At 37.6% G+C, this 21356-nt stretch overlaps 1 protein-coding gene and 2 non-coding genes across 3 annotated transcripts; all 3 read right to left on the bottom strand.

The window, feature by feature from the left end:
* Positions 1 to 9496: 9496 nt before the first annotated feature.
* On the bottom strand, positions 9497 to 9568 carry TRNAP-AGG. Its single transcript has one exon. It is a non-coding gene; the product is annotated as a tRNA-Pro (tRNA).
* Positions 9569 to 12878: 3310 nt separating this feature from the next.
* LOC110938263 lies at positions 12879 to 16742 on the bottom strand. Its single transcript, XM_022180725.2, has 5 exons — positions 15921 to 16742; positions 14622 to 14757; positions 13938 to 14100; positions 13745 to 13827; positions 12879 to 13192 (listed from the first exon to the last, which is right to left on the bottom strand). Exons 2-5 carry the CDS (start codon positions 14715 to 14717, stop codon positions 13070 to 13072), a joined length of 465 nt encoding a protein of 154 aa, XP_022036417.1. The 5' UTR covers positions 14718 to 14757; positions 15921 to 16742; the 3' UTR covers positions 12879 to 13069.
* A 1750-nt stretch (positions 16743 to 18492) lies between these two features.
* On the bottom strand, positions 18493 to 18564 carry TRNAP-AGG. Its single transcript has one exon. It is a non-coding gene; the product is annotated as a tRNA-Pro (tRNA).
* Positions 18565 to 21356: the final 2792 nt, after the last annotated feature.

Below are 21356 nucleotides of genomic sequence, written 5' to 3'. Positions count from 1 at the left end.
AGTGTACCGGTCGTAAGTAGTAAAACAAGTAAGTCCGAGTATCGAACCGTGGACACAATCTAGCGACTCTTGATACTAAACCTCTATCGACCCCTAGCCTAATAAATTGGTTTTGTTTTGAGAAAAATATTTTTAAACTAAAAAGCAATTTAAATAAATATACGACCAAACAGCAGCAAGCACAGACAACTAGAGACTGGACTGAAACTCAAGTATTAGAAAAATAGGTTACCTAGGTAAGAATCCCTAGACTCATGAATAAAATCCTATCCTTGGTTTCGAATGAAGACTCTGTCTAACCCGATAGACCCCCGGCAGGAAAACCGAACCAAACAGTATGACAAGTGATGAAGTGCTAAAATGGACTGACTCGAGTTATCGACCACCAAATCCCACAACTATTAGGTATAAAGTAATTTATTTACTAAAACCCTCCAATTATGAAGCAGAAATAATAAAGAACACCGAGACCCTAGAAAACTCTAGACGCGAATAGACAGATGAACCCGAGTTATCGGCCACCCAAACTGCCAAACAACGCCCAGCTAATAACCTAGCAATTCTAGATTAGATTTCTCACCTCTAGAAAAGATTGCACGTTTTAATTAATTGGTTTTAATAATTATTACACTTGAATTAGATTTCTCACCTTCAAGGTCTAGATCGAAAGGTTACAAAACAAGCTTGAATCTTGTTCTCGAAAATAATTGCCTGCCGCCAATTTCGTTTCAGGGTAATATAACTTATAAGCATTTAAACAAGCAACTCTCTCTCAAGTAACTGAACCGTCGCCGGATGCTCGACGGAGGTAGCCCAGTTGGAATAGCAGCCTAGGTCCCGGCTCCATCTTCTCCGGTTGTACCTTATCTCCTATCCTGATTCGGTGTGTCTCCCATTCGCGTCCGGGTCGGTTTTTTCTCTTTTTCTCCCTTGGTGCGTCGTTATCTCCTCTCCCTCACTTCCCGCAGTGGTTCTTTGTCTTCTTCGGGGCTTAGTGGGTCTGATATCGGTCGCGGCTATCTGAGTATAGTTCAGCTAGATCGTTTCGAATCCCATTAACACCTTTAGGGCCGGAGAGCCACTGATTCGTTTGCTTTTTAGGAGGGTCTCAGGAGATAGTAGCTGGTGTGGTGTCATAAACGGTTATGATGAAGGATCGAGGGGGTGAGCAGGACAATGGTGGTCCGTGGCATGAGGTGAATTACCAGAAAAATAAAAGAGGTAAAGGAGACGGTATTGAATGGACGTTCCTAGTGCAAAACCTCTCGAACAAGGTGTCTAGGAATGTGCTTTGGCGGGCTTTCAGGCCGTTTGGCTTTATATCGGATGTGTACGTGGCTAGAAAAAGAGATGCTAAGGGTCGATGCTTCGGATTTGTCCGCTACGTCGGGGTGGTGAACATGCAGGAGACCTTGGCATCAATGAATACGGTGAAGATGTTCGACATGAAAGTATCGGTGTCTTTGGCCAAATACGATAAAGACCATAAGAAGTTCAATTATGCTCCGGAGATGCTGGGTAGTAGTGTTTGGAAGCCGAAAGAGTGGCAGCAACAGGATAAGAATCAAGGTGATGGTAATAACACTGGGAATCGGCCTCCTATGGATAATCATATGCCCAAACAGGGTCCATCGGGTAATTCCTTTACTCAGGAGGGGAGGTCATTTGCTGATACGCTGAGAGGTAAGTCGGAGGGAAAGGGATGTGGGGCTAAGGTGGTCACAGTGAGGGGTAAGGGCTCTCTTTACCCTTTACATTGCATGGGGAGGTCGGTCCTGGGTATTGCTAGGAAAGTCATGAAAATCTGTGATATGAAACAAGCCATAGACGATGCTGGTTTGAATGAAGTCGGATTATCTTATGTGGGGGGTGTGTCTTATATTTTAACTTTCAGAGATAAGTCTACGGCAAAAGGTTGCATGGAAATGCATGAAGATTTCTTCAACTCGGTTTTCTCTAAGTACCAACTATGGAATGGAGAGGACGTCCCGTATAGTAGATTGGTGAACCTAAGCATTAACGGTGTGCCGTTCATCATCCGGGATAGCAATCTGTTTGATGATATTGGAAGTATGTTTGGCGAAGTAGTTCAAAAATCAGCGTTCTCATGGCAAGAGGAGGACAACTCCGGTGGTTCGGTGATGGTAGTAACCTCAAGTCCATCCAAAATCGATGAGGCGGTGGTCCTCAAATGGAACAATAAAACTATTGCTGTTTGGGTTTCGGAGTATAATGGGGTATGGTTACCGGATTTTGATGCTTCGTCAATGTTGGGGTCTCATGATTCTGAACCGGAAATAAGTTCGGATTCCGATGAGGAGTCAGTCGATATGGAGGGTTTAGAGGAGGGAGAGATTGGACAAAATGAGGTGGAAGAGGACAGACGTCGGGAAGTTGTGGTGGATCATGGCCGGCCGGAATCCTCGCCGGTGGTGAATGTCCGACGGACAGAAGATGATCGGTCTCCGGAAATCCAAAGGTCCTCATCTATTAATGTGGATAGGAACTCTAACAGTTTGCATGGGAATTTGTTTGGGGAGAATAATGGTGGTGTTAATGATGATGTGCTGGCTGACAATGTGGGGATTCCAAATAATAGTAAATTCAGTGGGGCAAATAATGATAATTCAGTGTCTAAAGTTGATGGGCCAAATGTTGTAACTGATAATGGTGGCCCAAGTTTGCCTCCTAACCTGGGCAAAAGAAATAGGGAGGATCGAAGCCCACCTTCTATTGGATCAACACAAGGGCCCACTCAGAGGATGTATTATCAACCTACCAACCCCATCATTGATCCGATTGACCTGAACTCACCTATACAGGAGAAATCAGAATTTTTCAAAGATTGCAACAGTGGCCAGATGGATAATTCGGGTGCTCCGGTTACTCCGATTGTGGTAACAGGGATCCAAGACTTGGATTCGGAGGTGGCAGGTGAAACCAGAAGAGCTGAGAATGACCCACATCAGGTGTTTACGGATGAAGTGGCGGCAACAATTAGGGTCGGTTCATTAATCGGGGTAGATCTCAACGGTTTTGTACCAGAAACGGAACAGCTAGTTGCTGAAGATGGTGCTACACATGGTTCTAGATGAATTGTCTATCTATAAATTTGAGGGGGGTGCGGAATAATCGCAAATCGGATTGGATTCGGGGTCTTAAAACGAGCTATGGGATTCATTTTCTTGCCATACAGGAGACGAAATTGCAGGATGCGGAGTCCTTTATGTTTAATCAGTTTTGGGGCAGAGCAGAATACAAGTTAGCCGTGGTGAACTCTCAAGGTAGATCTGGGGGTCTAGCTTGCTTATGGTGCCCGTCTGTCTTCAGGTGCGTTGATATAATTCATAACAGGAATTTTATTGTGGTTTCGGGTTATCTTGTACAATCGGGGTGTAGGGTTAATCTCATGAATATATATGCCCCAAATGAGGCGGTGAACCGGCGTGTACTGTGGTTGGAAATTTTGGGTATAAGGAATTCCTTACAAGGTCTTTGGGTCATGATGGGTGATTTTAATGAAGTACGGGTTGATAGTGAGCGGATGAATTCAGAGTGTATAGAAGCAAATGCGGATGCATTTAATCATTTTATTCTATCGGCAGGATTGGTGGAATATAACATGGGTGGGGGTAATTTCACTTACATTTCTGATAATGGTAAAAAGCTAAGCAAATTAGATCGGTTTCTTGTGTGCTTGGGATTTCGGGAGCAATGGCCAAATGCAACGGTGCTTGCATTGGATAGGGTAGCTTCCGACCACCGTCCTATTGTTCTATCCACTGTCCAATCGGATTTCGGCCATATTCCGTTTAGATTCTTTAATTCGTGGTTCGAGTATCCTGGCTTTTTAGACTTCGTGTTGCAAAAGTGTGGATCGTTCTCTTTCTCGGGTCCAGGGGATCTTGCCTTAGCCATTAAACTTCGGTGGCTAAAAAATAATATTAAATCATGGCTAAAAGTGGAGAAGGAAAATAGGGAGGGGATTTATGGGCAAAAGAAAAGGAGGCTGGTAAACATAGAGAATTTGGCGGAAGAAAGACCACTGGCGGAGGAGGAATTGGCAGAAAGGGTGGAGTGCAGGAATTATATGGCCGAATTTGACAGATTGAAACAATTGGATTTGAGACAAAAATCCAGATCCAAGTGGGCTATTGATGGTGATGAAAATTCGGCTTACTTTCATCAGATTATTAATTCGAATATTAGCACGAACAGATTGAATGGGATAATGGTTGATGGTGTTTGGATCACAAATCCGCTGGCGATCAAGGAGTCACTATATGAGTCTTTTGCACATCAGTTTACGGAACCTATGTCAGTTCGGCCGGTATTGGTATGTCCAAATCTGGCTTCTATCTCGGACAACCAGGCTAGTATGTTGACTTGTCCTTTTTCAATGGAGGAAATCAAAATGGCTGTGTGGGAATGTGATGGTGATCGGGCACCGGGTCCAGATGGATTTAATTTTAAATTCATTAAAAGGTGTTGGGCTGGGTTTCGGGAGGATCTAATGAGATTATTCAACAAGTTTTATGATGAAGGTTCACTGAATACATGTTGCACTTCCTCCTTTATCGCCTTGATTCCGAAAGTCAAGGATCCTATGTGCTCAGCTGATTTCAGGCCTATCAGTCTTATTGGAGTCATTAACAAAATCATTTCTAAGGTTCTTGTAAATCGGCTAAAAAATGTGGTGGGGGGTTTGATTTCGGAACAACAATCGGCGTTTCTGGCAGGGAGAAATATCATGGATGGTCCGCTTATCCTTAATGAGGTTCTAAGTTGGTTAAAAAAGTCCAAGCGTAGTGGGATGTATTTTAAGGTGGACATAAGTAAGGCCTACGACTCGGTGAATTGGGCCTTCCTTGATTCGATTATGACACAAATGAATTTTCCAACTAGGTGGCGAAAGTGGATTATGGCTACATTGTCCTCCGCGAGAGCATCGGTTTTAGTAAATGGTTCACCAACTCGGGAATTTGAATATTCTCGTGGTTTACGTCAAGGCGACCCCCTATCACCATTCTTGTTTGTGATCGTTATGGAAGCTCTAACCGGTATTATGAAAGAAGCTGCTTCTATTGGTTTGTTTAACGGGATTAAAATAACAGATGATGGGCCTTTTTTGTCACATTTGATTTATGCGGATGACGTAATGTTTATTGGGGAATGGTCGTTAATGAACGTGATGAATCTACGGCGTATCCTGAGATGTTTTTATTTAACATCGGGGTTGAAAGTCAACTTAGCAAAATGTAGTATTTATGGCGTGGGTGTGAATAATGAGGAAGTACAAAATATGGCAAATCTTTTGAATTGTAGACAAGGTACGTTCCCTTTTAAACACCTAGGTTTGTTGGTTGGTGCGAATATGAATTTGGCTCGAAACTGGAAACCGGTGATTGAAATATTTAAATACAGACTATCAATATGGAAGGCCAAAACCCTCTCGTATGGGGGGAGGATTACTCTAATTAAGTCGGTGTTAAATGCTTTGCCAACATATTATTTTTCATTGTTTAAAGCTCCCTTAAAAGTCATTGATGCATTAGATAAGATCCGAAGGGTTTTCTTTTGGGGTGGGTCGGAAGAAAAGGCGAAAATGAACTGGGTGGCGTGGGACAAAACGATTGCTCCTATAGAATATGGGGGTCTGGGGTTTGGTTCACTCAGGGATTCAAACTTAGCTATGCTTGCTAAGTGGTGGTGGAGATTCAAAACAGAGAAAGAAGGGTTATGGCGAAGGGTTATATGGGCTATTCATCACAATACAAGGTCTTGGAATGAAATCCCAGTGAAAGTTTCGGTAGCGGGACCATGGAAACATATTTACAGTATTCGGCAGCCGCTTTTACTCGCGAATATCGACTTATCTCGGGCCTTTTCAGCAGTTGTGGGGAACGGAAGGAACACGTTTTTCTGGTTAGACAGTTGGTTAGTCTCGGATCCGCTTTATCTTCTGTTTTCGGAGTTGTTCAAAGTCGAAATGTTTAAAACATGTCTGGTTGCTGATCGTTGGGTCACTAGTTCATCCGGTCATATATTTAATTGGGCCTGGGCCTCACCTGAACTCGGCACAGTTGCAGCGAATCAACTGCATCAATTGATGAGCATGATTAATGGCAGGATGGTATCGATGGGGCCTGATATTTGGAAATGGAATCCTGAAGGGAATGGCTGTTTTAGTGTAGCCAGCATCAAAAAGTCTCTTAGTTCGGTGGGCCGAGTCATCTCCGATAGGGTGTTTGAATGGAACAACTGGGTTCCAAAAAAGGTCGGCATAGTGGCATGGAGGGCGGAAATGGAAAGACTTCCGACGAGAAGTGCGTTGGCTAGGCGAAATGTACCGGTCCCGAATCAACTATGTGTGCTTTGCGGTGAATATGAGGAGACTTGTGATCATATTTTTGTGTCGTGTCATTTCGCACAATCGGTTTGGCAAAATATTGCGGTGTGGTGCAAAATTCCGCCCATCATTGCGTTTGGCATAAATGATTTACTGTCACTCCACGTCTCGATCCCGGGTTCAAAAAGAAGGAAAGCTGTTCAGGCAATTATAATGGTGGCAATTTGGAGTATATGGAAGATAAGAAATGATGTCGTATTCAGGCAGGTGTCCCCAAACTTTACCAAAGCTTTGGATGAGATCAAGTCTATGGCATATCTATGGATTAAAAATCGATCAAAAGTGGTCACACTATCTTGGGAGGATTGGAGTCAGTTTAATCTAGGTGTAATGTTATGAGGTGAATTTGTAGTAGTGTGGTGTAAATGTGTTTTGGTTTTGGTGTAAACATTGTATATTTGGTGTGTAGCTCCTTGCTACTATGAATAAAATTTTTTTGTCGGCCGTTCAAAAAAAAAAAAGAATTTTCTTTTCAAAACATGTCTTTATTAACTCCGTAATTAATTTCTAATTGAATTCCATTTAACCTCAATGTCCATTATTCACTTGTCACTAAATGTCATCTTTAAACCATTTTAGCTTATTTTCTTTTAAAACCATTGAAATCCAAATATGAACTAACTACAAGTGGATTTTAATAAAAACAACCCAAAAACTATTCAAAAGTGTAGGAAATATTTATATAAAAATATGTATAATTTAGACCCCATCAGTTGTAAAGAATTGTTTCATAGATGTATTGACAAATTCCCCCCCATTGTCGGATCGAAGGATTTGGATTTGAGTTTGAAATTGGGTTTGGATCATAGCATAAAACATGACGAATTTTTCGTAAACTTCGGCTTTATTTTTTAAAAAATATACCCATGTCATGCGAGTGCAATCATCCACGAATAATATAAAGTACCGAAGACCCTGCCCCCCCATCACAGGAGCAGGACCCCACACATCAGAATGGATTAACGAGAAAGGTGAAGCAACTTTAGTATTGCTAGGTTTGAATGGGTGTCGATGGCTTTTGGCGCGAAAACAGGTTTCACAATCTATTTTCCCATTTGAAGGGAAGAGTTTTGGAAACAAAAGGTGCGAATAACCATGGGATGGATGTCCCAAACGTCGATGCCATAGCCAGGCTTCCCGGTTATCAGTTCCATGAGCCAACATCACAGTACCCTGGCGAGTCACTTCATCCACATAGTACAATCCTTGGCGCTCAGTACCACGTCCAATAATCGCACCCGTCCTGATATCCTGTAGGAGACAGAAAGTGGGGTGCATTAGTACCGTGCAGTTTAACTCTTTGGTAATATGACTGATTGACAGTAATTTGTGTGATAGGGACGGAACATAGAGGCAATTTGACAATTTCATAGTTGGTGAAATTTCAATTACTCCTCCTCCTTTCACTTGCATCGTTCCGTTGTTTGCTGTATGGATTTTAGTTTTTTGAGGGTTGGACATTGATCGTATGTCTGATGGTTCAAACGTCATGGTGTCAGTGGCACCGGAATCGAAAATCCAAGCACTGTTCTTACTGTGATTAATTTCCATTTTTTTTTTGACAATAAACAAATTGAGCGTATTTATCAACACTCAAATACGCCGAAATCGCGTTAAAAAAAAAACAAGTTCGGAATAACTCCGCTAAATGGCGAAGCTATATCACAGCCGGCGAATTTATCGAAATTCACCGGTGACTTGAACTCGCGTTTTTTGAATTAATCCGCTAAGGAACTGTTTCCTAGGGTTCCTTTGTCCCTTTTTCCTTTTTCTACACAACACCTTTACAGATCATCAACCACTATCATAAATCCAATCCAAAAACAAAGAACTTGAACTTTAATCTTCAAATGCTCCAAACGTGAGAGCGACCAAGCTAGTATGGATGAACGCGACAGCGACGGTTTTAGGGTTTGCCGACACGGATGAACACGATGGCAGCGGCGGCGGACTTATAGGAATCTTAGGGTTTCGGAGTTTTTGCTGGCTGGAACGGTGACGGCGACTGCTGTTGTTGTCGGATGCGGATTCGACAGGTTCGGTTTTATAGAGTCTGATTTGTGATTTGATTATCGGGTTTTGTTCTGGTTTGAGGTTGGATTGATTGGGTTTGATTGTAGATGATGAGCAAAGCGTTCCAGAATCAAAAACACTGCTCTGATACCATGTTGATTGGTATAGAGAATGAACTAGGGTTTGAATTGTATTGATTAAGAATTGTATTGAACCTCAAAAATAGGGTTACAAGAATGGTGATTATATAGGACACCACTTTACATACAAGCCCCTACACTATCTATTAATCTCATTTCTGACATGTTGTCGCACCTTTGGTCCGACCTTTCAGTTGTTTTATTGTCATTGGTTCACTAGGTCAGTCATCAGTGTAGTTTTGTTGAGCCATGTCAGTGCGTTGGTGTGAAGGAGGACTCGCATTGGTTCACCAAAGAGTATTGCAGCCGCAGATCCATGTCGTCAGAGATTGTCATGTGCACGCGGGGCGGGGGGGGGGGGGGTGTACGTAATTGTTTGCTGAACTGAATATCAAACTTTTGTTATGACAATCTTTGATACCAACTTGAGACTCCAATGACATTTATAACATATATTATTCTGATATATTACAAAAGTTTTGGTTCAGCATTTTTTTCTATTTTTTTAAAAATTTTAAAAACTTATACATATCCTTGACATGTAACCTAACATAGATATTTTATTATAAAAGATTTTTCATTGAAGGACTTCATTAAAGATAACATATGTTTCATTCTGTACCTTCATGCTTTAGCACCATTACACTTGAGACTATTCAATCCTTAAAATCAAAGTACTGGGTCAATTTAAATTTTACATCCATATACTATTTTTTTAGTAAGTTGTGAAGATTTGGCTCGATTAATGAACAAATAACTTTTCAACCAACACGCCGACGAAACGAAGAACATTATGAGTTTGTTACAAAACAATCATACGGTTTACGAAACGTCAAAACCCCAGAGTACAAAATGCTACTATATAAATTAAATATTGGAAAATAAATAACAATAATAATTATGTGAACTGATTTCAACAGATAAAAATAAACAAGGGGCATTCCGAGAATTGAACTCGGGACCTCTCGCACCCTAAGCGAGAATCATACCACTAGACCAAATGCCCAACTTGTTATTAACTTCCATGAATAAATTCCTTGTATTTAATAATAATAATAATCATCATACGCTTTAAACTGTTTTTTTTAAGTAACAAAACAATGATTTTAAACTCACAAAACTAACATCATAAACAAAATACTTGATGATATTTGATACCTAAAAAATATACAATCCAAATCTCCAGTTACTTTAAACAAATGCATAAAACACGATATATACGACGATGAACCACAATGTTAACACCTAGTGTTGTGCAACACAATCATATGATCAAAGCACAAAATATTTTCCCAATAAGCAAATCAAACACAGGTTTCATATTAACAAAACGAATTAGGTAAACTTTTCCATTCTATCTTGTATATATCCGAAATCGATATTCCATCGACATTACAAATTTGTATACCACTTGTATTTTGACTTCAAAACATATAATTCATAATCAAACAACAAAATCTAATAAACAAAAATATAGCAATTAAGAATAAGTATGTCAAGGAAGAAGACCAATGTAGGGAGTTTGAGAAGTGGAAGAAATGCTTTGTTGGTTGTTGGTTTGATGAATCGCAATTTTCATGTCTTCCAAGAACACCATCACAAACTCAACTCCCATCTTCAAAATGTTGATACATATTTCAAATTTCTGAACCATCTTTTTTGTTCTCTTTATGCTTGTTATATATGTATGCAATGTGTCTAATTGTCTATGTATGTGTGGGTGTGTTTGTATGCATACATACATGTCTCTCTCTCTATATATATAGATGGTGAAAGGGAATAGAATGAGGTGGGTTTAATATGGCTTTTCAAGCACTTGAAGAGTTGAAGGGTCATATAAAATGTGAGGTTTATCTCAATTATTGGGATTAAACGTGTGATGTAGGAAAATGCATGGAAGATGTACGGCTAAACAAGATTGACTATAAAGATTTCATCTTATCTTCCCATAATATTGAATTAAATAATCATGCTTGATTCATCGAAGATATGGGTATAAATATGCGTATCTTTATGATTTTTTAAGGCAAATTGGAGGAATAAATATGCATAACATTGGATTTAAATGATCTTAACTTTTTTAAGTAGGCGGGTAATAATTACAATTCAGTTATTTGCCGATAATAATCCGAACTCGTCCACTTTTGGCCGATAATAATCCACCGTTAAAATAGCTTAACGAAATTAAGTTTTTTTTTTTTTTAATTACAAACCGATATTTTAGTGATTTTGATCAGAACGAAGATACGAGTCAATTTATGTAAAACTTATATCGAAAAGGTTTTGCCCAAAACCACAGAGTGGAAAAGGCTTGAAGGAACGAGTTTAAAAAAAATTAAACAAATAAAATAAAACCAAACATTAACAACCAACAACATCACCTCAAGCCACCCTACACGGCCACACCATCCCATGGGACGGTGTTCCATGCGTGGAGAGGGTTTCATGCCGCCCCACGCTTTTCACTGCGTGCACTCTTATCCACCACAACCTCTTTTTCTTTAAAAAAAAATTATAAAAACACGTGCTCTATTATTTATATGTTCATCACATGAAAATGCTTTTGTATCACTTGTCAAAAGACGTGTCAAAACTCAAGAAACACCGGAAACCACAGAATTCCTCAAAAGTTTCATATCGGGTGGTTTATGAAGACCAATATGTTTTAAGGGTATTTTTTGGCCTTATATGTATACACTAAGAAAATGTGATTTCTTTTACTTATACGCAAACTGTTTATAAAAAGTTTATAACTAGTTTGTTGTATATTTATTATTTGATATTTGATAAGACACTCTCTATTTAATATCTTTTGTGACATTTAAACAAATTTTTAGTAACTTTATATTGGAAAAACAGTTTCCATGGTAGTTTATATTATCTAAGGAGAACAAATTTTAGTAACTTTATATTAACACCATAGGTTCTTACTTTTTATAAACTACAGGGATTAACAATGGAATTAAGTCTAAGTTTTAAATATAAATTAATAATAAAAAGTATGTGCCACGTGTTAGATAACGTCACATGTCCACACCTCCTCTTTCCATCACGTCATTTTTCTGTCGCGCGCTGACATGGCCTCTATATGTCGAATAATGCCCAAGTTTCAGACCCCTCCACACCGTGTGGTGTTAGAGCATCTGCAACAATAACACTGGTCCAAACTCCAGACTACCTAGTTAGCATGCCACTTAATTACAAACCACCATCACTTCAAACCCTCACTTTTTCCTCTAATAAACCACTCCAAACCTCCAACTTATTATCCATCTTATCACCTACTTTTTGCATTTTATTTAAACTATTTATGATTTATATTTTTATTTATAAATTATATAAAAAGTATTTTTAATTCTTTTATATTAATCTACTTCTAATCGATAAATAAATAAACAGCCAAATATTCAATTTAAATTTTAACACTAATAATGCAACAATAAGGTTGTGAACTTTGATTTTTGTAGCAACTACAAGAATTAAAATTAAATTTGAAAATATTATTAAAGTTATTTAAAATTTTAAGTTACGATCTGATATAAACAATTTTTGAAAATTATTTTTATACTCTAAAATGAAAACTCAATTTCGTATTATTTTGAAAATCATTTGCATACTACATTTAAATTCTTGCAGTATTTTTTTAAATTCGGATTTGTAATCAATAAACAAGAATACAACTAAAAATTAAATATGAAATAGAATGTCAATCCAGCAACGAGGACTTTCTTGTATTAGGCAACCGTACTTCCCAAGTTGAAGACCCATTGCCCCATTCCAGCCAGACTATGTTGTCTTAATCGGGCCAACGTTGGCTTCAGAGTTTAGCTTGAGTATTCCCCTGAGAAAACAAGAGCAGAACTCTCTGACGTGACACACTGTGAGACGAAAACCCGGGTGGGCTCAAGATAGAGCCTGACACCTCTGCAAGGAGGCTAGGCTCTATCATCGCCTAATCCACCAAAGTGACACAAGTAGGGATTGAACTTGAGTCTCCATTAGAGAACCCAAGCCTTTATACCACTACGCCACAAGTGGTGGATAAAAGTTTTTATTAATTACCTAAATTAACAACCCACAATAATCGTTTATTGTTATATTATATTAAAAACATTTTTTTTATTTGACAATGTGTCATTTATGAACCACAAGTATTACACAAATCACTAAGCAAATAGTATATAACTTTTGAGTACTTAAATTTGCTTCCAAAAAGCAAACCTTAAGTTTAAATGGTATTAGGAGGGGGAAGGTCTTGGGTTTAAGTCTCATAAATCACAGAAGTAATGAAATTTGCCGTTCAAAAAAAAAAAGTGTAAAGGGTGCAAGAGTGATTATATAACATCGTGTGAACATCTATACAGATTCTTGCTACCCTTTTCTCTTTCTACAGTTAGAAGAATATGATCAAAAAAAATGATTTTGGCCAAATGCATACCAATAAAAGAATGAAACAATAGTTGTCAATCTAAACATCAAAACTTTGTGATCAAATTAGAGAACATATCTACACCACCTGCTCTTTTTTCTTCTCATGAACATTTAATATGATGCCTTGCAGCTCCGGGAAAATCGCCATGAGTGCAAGTTCAAGTAAACCATAACCGAGTTGCTTCAAACATACAGCAGACTGCAAAATTTTAGAATCAAAGGTCAATGTTCCATTTTCTCCAAGTTTGTCAAAAGGAAAAGAAAAACCATGTATTCTTAGTAGTTCAACATGTCGTCCCCCGGTTAAAAAAAATATTATTAACTTAACGACGTTATTGATTAATGAGTATGAATTAACGAGGTTTAACTGAAAGCTTAAAATTTCACATATCGCTTCAAAATATCATGGTATCATATTTACCTTTTCAAAACACTAAAATAACCATATGTACCCATATTAAGATGGGACTAAAAGCAGTGGCGAAGCTTGAGATTTCCAACCGGGGGGTCGAAAACGTATATACCCAAAAATTTCTGTAAAACGGGGAGTCGAAAACGTATGTACCCAAAAATTTATATATGAAAACTACAGACTCTCCACTACTGAGCGAAAAGTTCGGGGGGTCGGCCGCCCCCTCCCGCCCCCACTATCCTTCGCCCATGACTAAAATGCAATACGTGAGTAAAGGTAGATACACGACTATACGATGCGTATCTCATGGATATAGATGTAATACAAGTATGTACTGACCTGGAGAAAATAATATATGTCTTTAGCACTTCGCTTGTATTGCTTACGTCCAATCAAGCTGACCAATGTAGTTGGTGCGCCCTCTGAATTTAAAAAAAAAAAAAAAAAAAAAAAAGATCATCACATTTGCTACTAAAGATGACAACAAAATTGCATATAAACAAAATGAAGAAAAAAAACAATGAATATTAACTGAATATCATCTTCTTGATATCACTAGCTCTACGTGCAGCTTCAAGCTGCTCCTCAAAAGACCCTTGTTTATTATTTTTATTGCCGGATCCGTCGTTTGACTGCGAAGAATCTGTTTGACTTGTCCTTGATTTTAGAAAAAATGTGCCTTCAGGCCAGAGAATCTAACAAAAGTCCACATTTCAAATTAGTTTTTTTTAAGGAAAATGTCATTTTCATTCCTGTGGTATGGCTAGTTTTGCGACTTTTGTCCAAAGCTTTGTTTTTCCGCATATGGATCCAAAAGGTTTGAAATCTTGCCAATTTCATCCGGCTCGTTACTTCATCCATTTTTCTCCGTAAGTCGGGGGTACTTTTCGTCTTTTTTGTTAACTTAAAAGAGTAATTCGGTATTTTTCTCTTTATGTACAAGCATTTATCATAATATACAAGTATTAAAAACCCTTTTAAGTTAACAAAAAAGACGAAAATACCCCTGACTTAACGGGGAAAATGGATGGAGTTAACGAGCCGGATGAAAATGGCAAGATTTTAAACCTTTTGGGTCCAGATGCGGAAAAACAAACCTTTGGACGAAAGTCGCAAAACTGGCCAAACCTCAGGGACGAAAGTGGCATTTTACTCTTAGTTTTTTACATAAAAATATAGAATAATAAATAAATAAATAAACAATTTGGTAAATTACATCTTGGAGCATATGAATTCCTTGAGCAACAATATTATCTCTCCTGAGGAAATGAATTTGCCTCAAAAGCCAATCATCAATAGCATCTTCCATCATTAGTTGCAAAATTTGCTTTGATATCCAAAAAACCTGACGTCTGCATACACAAATATAAGTTGTTTGAGGTTTGAAGTTTTAAAAAAAATTGAGAATGAGAAAGGTAATTAGAAAAGAAACCTAATTACGTTATATCTCCTAGTTATTGTAAAAATAACATATTCTTCTTTCTGATACTCCCCCATATAGGGCTGTCCATTTTTATCTGAAACCTGAAACCTGACCCGAATTTAAAGCCACCCAAACCCGAACTAGAGAATACCCGAAAAACCCGAAACCGACCAACCCGAACCTTCTATGGGTTGGTTTATTGGGTCACTTCTCCCTAGCCAAAAACCCAAACAACCTGACACGAAAAACCCGAAACCCGAAAAAACCCTGAACATTTATTGTCTTTTTATAGATGTGTTTTGGTTTGAAGTCTCTAGTATTTTTGGGACTTTTGAACATTATAATATCATATTGCCAAATAATTACGTCCCGCTTGCGATATGCGCATATAATGTATATATGTGTGGCCGCTCGCGGGGGGGTGAAAGTGCACATTTTTAACGTTATTTTACTAATTTCGTGAAAATAACGTTAAAAGAGGGGATGGTTAATCACGCATCATGTGGTGACGTTGATAGCCGGAAGACAAGGGGATACATGCACTAATCGGCATTTGTCTCAATTGCTGTGTGTTATGTGCCTTATGTACAAGGCTTGATACAAAACTACTATCGAGCCGAGGGTCTCACTAGAAGTAGCCTCTTCCTACGGGATAGAGGTAAGGCTGTCTACATCCTACCCTCCTCAGACCCTACCTTAGCTTTGCTATTGGTGAGATTTACTGAGTATGATGATGATGATATTGTCAAATAATGTTTGAACTTTTATGATATTTTTTTAGTAGTAATACGAATTTGATGATATTTTGTAAAAAACATTTATTTTTATTTTACATCTAAACCCGAACCCGAGAAACCCGAACTTTAAATGGGTCGATTATCGGGTCACTTTTTCCCAGGCAAAAACCCGACCCGAAAAACCCGAAAAACCCAAAACCCAAAAGAACAACCTGAAGAACACCCGAACCCCCATAATTAGAGCAGGAGTATATCAAACACTCAGACTGAGTCACAAACAATGAATATTTGGTATACGAAGAACATACAAATGCGGTAAAAACGCACAAAAAAGTGAGCCGAATATAGCACAAACCTTAACCAGCCGCGTCTCTTGAGTTGAAATATCTTGTCCACTAAATTTAGCAACGGAACACTTACATTTGGTGGGCTCCACTGCAAAACAAAATACAGAAAATAAATAACATATTAAAATGAAATGGAATTACCACCGGCGGCACCGTCTCCGGCGGTGGGGGAGGGTCTAGCCTGCCGTCGATACACGTGGCACATTTGGTCTCCATCCACCCTTCAAAGTCGTATTGCACGTGACCCATGACCCGACGACCCGAACAGAGCCTGCCTATCATTATAGCCACCGCACCCAATACCATAACCACCGCAAGCACACCGAGTACGGGTCCCACTGACCCGTGACCCGAATGTGGTTTGTAGGCGTGTTCTTGGATCACCGGCGGGTATGGTGGCGGTTGTTGGGTCGGATCGAGGGCCAGTGTTGTTGACATTTTTGAATTTTGTTGAAAAACAAGATGGGTTTTCAAGATTTTGTTGAAATATGAAAATGTGAGGTGAATTAAGAAAAACCCAGATTAAAAAACTTCAAATTGGTTGTGGGATTTTGATAAAAATTAGATTTTTTGGTTAGCAAAATCAAGAAACACAAATGGGTTTTCAAGAAACAAAAAAAAAAAACGGATTTTCAAGAAACTAAGTGAGTGAGTGTGTAGTGTGTGTTTGAACTCAAATTAGGGTTTTGAAGTGTGTGAAAGAAGAGGGAGTTGTAAGCTTAAACAATAAGTGAGAATTCAAGAAATATTTGACATTTGTGACTAGTGTAAAAAAATTCAACTGAATTTGCAAAAAGTTATGCCAATGATCCCTAGATCAAGTGGTGAAGGGCTTGAATTTCTTTTGAGAGATGCAGGTTCGACTCTCATTTGGTGTAGAGTGAGGCACTGGTGGGCAATGATAGGAGACACAGAGAAATCTAGGTTGGATCCTTGAGCCAAACGGGTTTTACCGGTAATTTCACTGTCGTGCCTACGGGCGGGCGGGTTACCGGGTTTTCCCCGGAATTGGTGGTAGACTCGGGTTACTCTCGGAGTACTCAGTTTGTCCAGTGGGTACCCCAAAAGTACTCGTGATTGAGTTTGTTGACCGTTCAAAAGAAAAAGAATTTGCAAAAAGTTCACATTGGATGTGTGAGGGTAGGGGGAGTGGTGAAGTGGGGTCATGTAAAGGACACTTTATGGTACATTATGGTTTTGAATGGTAGTGTTTTGGGGGTGTACAATATACTTGATTGAAGGAGTGAAAGACAACAAATGGTCTAAGTTGAGACTTTTGTTAACAATCACATGCTGTTTCAAGTTTCAACAACAAAAGTTAATATTGTTTCACATGCTCTTAAAAGACCATAATGAAGGAAGGGAGTGGTACAAGAAATCAATTGAAGTAAATGTGATTTCTGACTTGTTCTCCCTCAATTATTTATTCAAATCTCATAAAAACCTAACTAAATTTCTTTTCCATTTATTAGAACTAGTATTCAGATCAACATGACTTGAACATTTCTAGCATACTACAACAAAATGTTGTTGCTACATATATAGTAGCTGTTCTTAATTCCAAAATATGACAATCCCCTTACTAAAACTAAAAGATGTAGTTGATGCCTAGAATTTGGATTATGATTGTTGTTAGCCAGGACTAACCAAAAGACATTTCTTCCCTTGTCGCATTTTTCTAGTCAGCATTGTGTGTTGGGCGGTTCCTTTCAGGTTCTACATTGTATACGTAATGTTTCTTGCTTTGAAGATGGAGTGGTTGGTCCAGACTACGGCTGGTTGAAAACTCTACTCATGTTTATATATGCTGAGCCTTGGTAAGTTTGTTGTCGCACCTTTGGTCCGACCTTTCAGTTGTTTTATTGTCATTGGTTCACTAGGTCAGTCATCAGTGTAGTTTTGTTGAGCCATGTCAGTGCGTTGGTGTGAAGGAGGACTCGCATTGGTTCACCAAAGAGTATTGCAGCCGCAGATCCATGTCGTCAGAGATTGTCATGTGCACGCGGGGGGGGGTTACGTGTTCACGAAATTGTTTGCTGAAAGCTTTTGTTATGACAATCTTTGATACCAACTTGAGACTCCAATGACATTTATACATATATATTCTGATATATTACAAAAGTTTTGTTTCAACATTTTTTTTTATTGTTTTAAACATTTTAAAAACTTATAAATATCCTTGACATGTAACTTAACATAGAAATTATATTATAAAAGATTTTTCATTGAAGGACTTCATTAACATATGTTTCATTCTGTACCTTCATGCTTTAGCACCATTACACTTGAGCCTATTCAATCCTTAAAATCAAAGTACAGGGTGAATTTAAAATTTACATCCATTTACTATTTTTATTTTTTTTATTAAGTTGTAAAGATTTGGCTCGATTAATGAACAAATAACTTTTCAACCAACACGCCGACGAAACGAAGAACACTATGAGTTTGTTACAAAACAATCATACGGTTTACGAAACGTCAAAACCCCAGAGTACAAAATGCTACTATATAAATTAAATATTGGAAAATAAATAACAATAATAATTATGTGAACTGATTTCAACAGATAAAAATAAACAAGGGGCATTCCGAGAATTGAACTCGGGACCTCTCGCACCCTAAGCGAGAATCATACCACTAGACCAAATGCCCAATTTGTAATTACTTTCCATGAATAAATTTCTTGTATTTAATAATAATCATCATATATGCTTTAAACTGTTTTTTTTTTTATTTTTTAAGTTGAACAAAACAATGATTTTAAACTCACAAAATTAACATCATAAACAAAATACTTGATGATATTTGATACCTAAAAAATATACAATCCAATTCTCCAGTTACTTTAAACAAATGCATAAAACACGATATATACGACGATGAACCACAATGTTAACACCTAGTGTTGCGCAACACAATCATATTATCAAAGCACAAAATATTTTCCCAATAAGCAAATCAAACACAGGTTTCATATTAACAAAACGAATTCGGTAAACTTTTTCATTCTATCTCGTATATATCCGAAATCGATATTCCATCGACATTACAAATTCGTATACAACTTGTATTTTGACTTCACAACATAATACATAATCAAACAACAAAATCTAGTGAACAAAAATATAGCAATGAAGAATAAGTATGTCAAGGAAGAAGACCAATGAAGGGAGTTTGAGAAGTGGAAGAAATGCTTTGTTGGTTATTGGTTTGATGAATTGCAATGTTCATGTCTTCCAAGAACACCATCACAAACTCAACTCCCATCTTCAAAATGTTGATACATATTTCAAATTTCTGAACCATCTTTTTTGTTCTCTTTATGCTTGTTATATATGTATGCAATGCGTCTATGTATGTGTGGGTGTGTTTGTATGCATACATACATGTCTCTCTCTATATATATAGATGGTGAAAGGGAATAGAATGAGGTGGGTTTAATATGGCTTTTCAAACACTTGAAGGGTCATATAAAATGTGAGGTTTATCTAGGGCTGTAAACGAACCGAACGTTCAGCGAACAGTTCGTGAACCGTTCGGCGGGAAGTTCGTTTATGTTCGTTCGTTTAATAAACGAACGAACACGAACATGAAATTTCGTTCGATTAGTTAAATGAACGAACATGAACAAAGATCTCGTTCGTTCAATTGTGTTCGTGAACGTTCGGTAAGGTGTTCGTGAACGTGTTCATAAACATTCATTCATTTGCGTTCATTTATGTTTGGATGTTTGTCTTTTAATGAAAGATTTTTGTACTTTCATATATTTTATCTATACTTTTTTATATAATTAAACTTATATTTATTTTATTACCCTAAGAATTAAACTAAAAAAAACATATTTAACCTTGTTTATGCATCATTTCCCTTTCATTTCTTATTATTTACATCGATGAATACGATCGACAACCGTTCCACAATAAGGAATTCAAGTTCTAGTGCTACTCTCTAGGCCGTCCACCTTTATCCTTCGTCACATTCGCCAAATTTATTTGTGTTCGTGAACCGTTCGCGAACACACTTATTTCCTTAATGAACGAACACGAACATAAAATCTCGTTCGGTAAGTGTTCATGAACCGTTCGTGAACACGTTTATTTCCTTAACGAACGGACACGAACAAGGCCTTGTTCGTGTTCGTTCGGTTCGTTTACAGCCCTAGGTTTATCTCAATTATTGGGATTAAACGTGTGATGTAGGAAAATGCATGGAAGATGTACGGCTAAACAAGATTGACTATAAAGATTTCATCTTATCTTCCCATAATATTGAATTAAATAATCATGCTTGATTCATCGAAGATATGGGTATAATATGCGTATCTTTATGATTTTTTAAGGCAAATTGGAGGAATAAATATGCATAACTTTATGATTTTTTTAAGGGAAATTGGATTTAAATAATCTTAACTTTTTTAATTAGGCAGATAATAATCATAACTCATTTATTTGCTGATAATAATCCGAACTCGTCCACTTTTGGCCGATAATAATCCACCGTTTTAAAAATAGCTTAACGAAATTAAGTTTTTTTTTAATTACAAACCAATATTTTAATGATTTTGATCAGAACGAGGATACGAGTCGATTTATGTAAAACTTATCTCGGAAATGTTTTGCCCAAAACCACATAGTAGAAAAGGCTTGAAGGAAGGCGTTTAAAAAATTTAAACAAATAAAATAAAACCAACCAATTAAAATAAAACCAAACATCAACAACCAACCACATCGTCTCAAGCCACCCTACGCGATCACACCATCCCATGGGACGGTGTTCCATGCGTGGAGAGGGTTTCATGCCGCCCCGCTCTTTTCACTGCGTGCACTCTTATCCACCACACCCTCTTTTTCTTTAAAAAAATCATAAAAACACGTGCTCTATTATTTATATGTTCATCACATGAAAATGACTTTTGTATCACTTGTCAAAAACTCAAGAAACACCGGAAACCACAGAATTCCTCAAAAGTTTCATCTCGGGTAGTTTATGAAGACCAATATGTTTTAAGGGTATTTTTTTGGCCTTATATGTATGTATACACTAAGATAATATGATTTCTTTTACTTATAGGCAAACTGTTTATAACTAGTTTGTTGTATATTATTTGATACTTGATAAGACACTCTATTTATTCTATTTTGTGACATTTAAACAAATTTTTAGTAACTTTATATTGGAATAACAGTTTCCATGGTAGTTTATATTATCTAAGGACAACAAATTTTAGTAACTTTATATTAACATCCTAGGTTGTTACTTTTTATAAACCACTGGGACTAACAATGTAATTAAGTCTAATTTTTTAAATATAAAGTAATAATAAAAAGTATGTGTCACGTGTCAGATAACGTCACCTTTCCACGCCTCCTTTTTTCCATCTCGTCATTTTTTTTGTCACGCGCTGACATGGCCTCCGTATGTCGAATAATGCCCAAGTTTCAAGC

The sequence above is a fragment of the Helianthus annuus genome, chromosome 4, assembly GCF_002127325.2.
Source record: "Helianthus annuus cultivar XRQ/B chromosome 4, HanXRQr2.0-SUNRISE, whole genome shotgun sequence".
NCBI lineage: Eukaryota > Viridiplantae > Streptophyta > Magnoliopsida > Asterales > Asteraceae > Helianthus > Helianthus annuus.
Note: the sequence above shows the minus strand (reverse complement) of the source record. Positions and strands in the feature narration are given on the sequence as shown.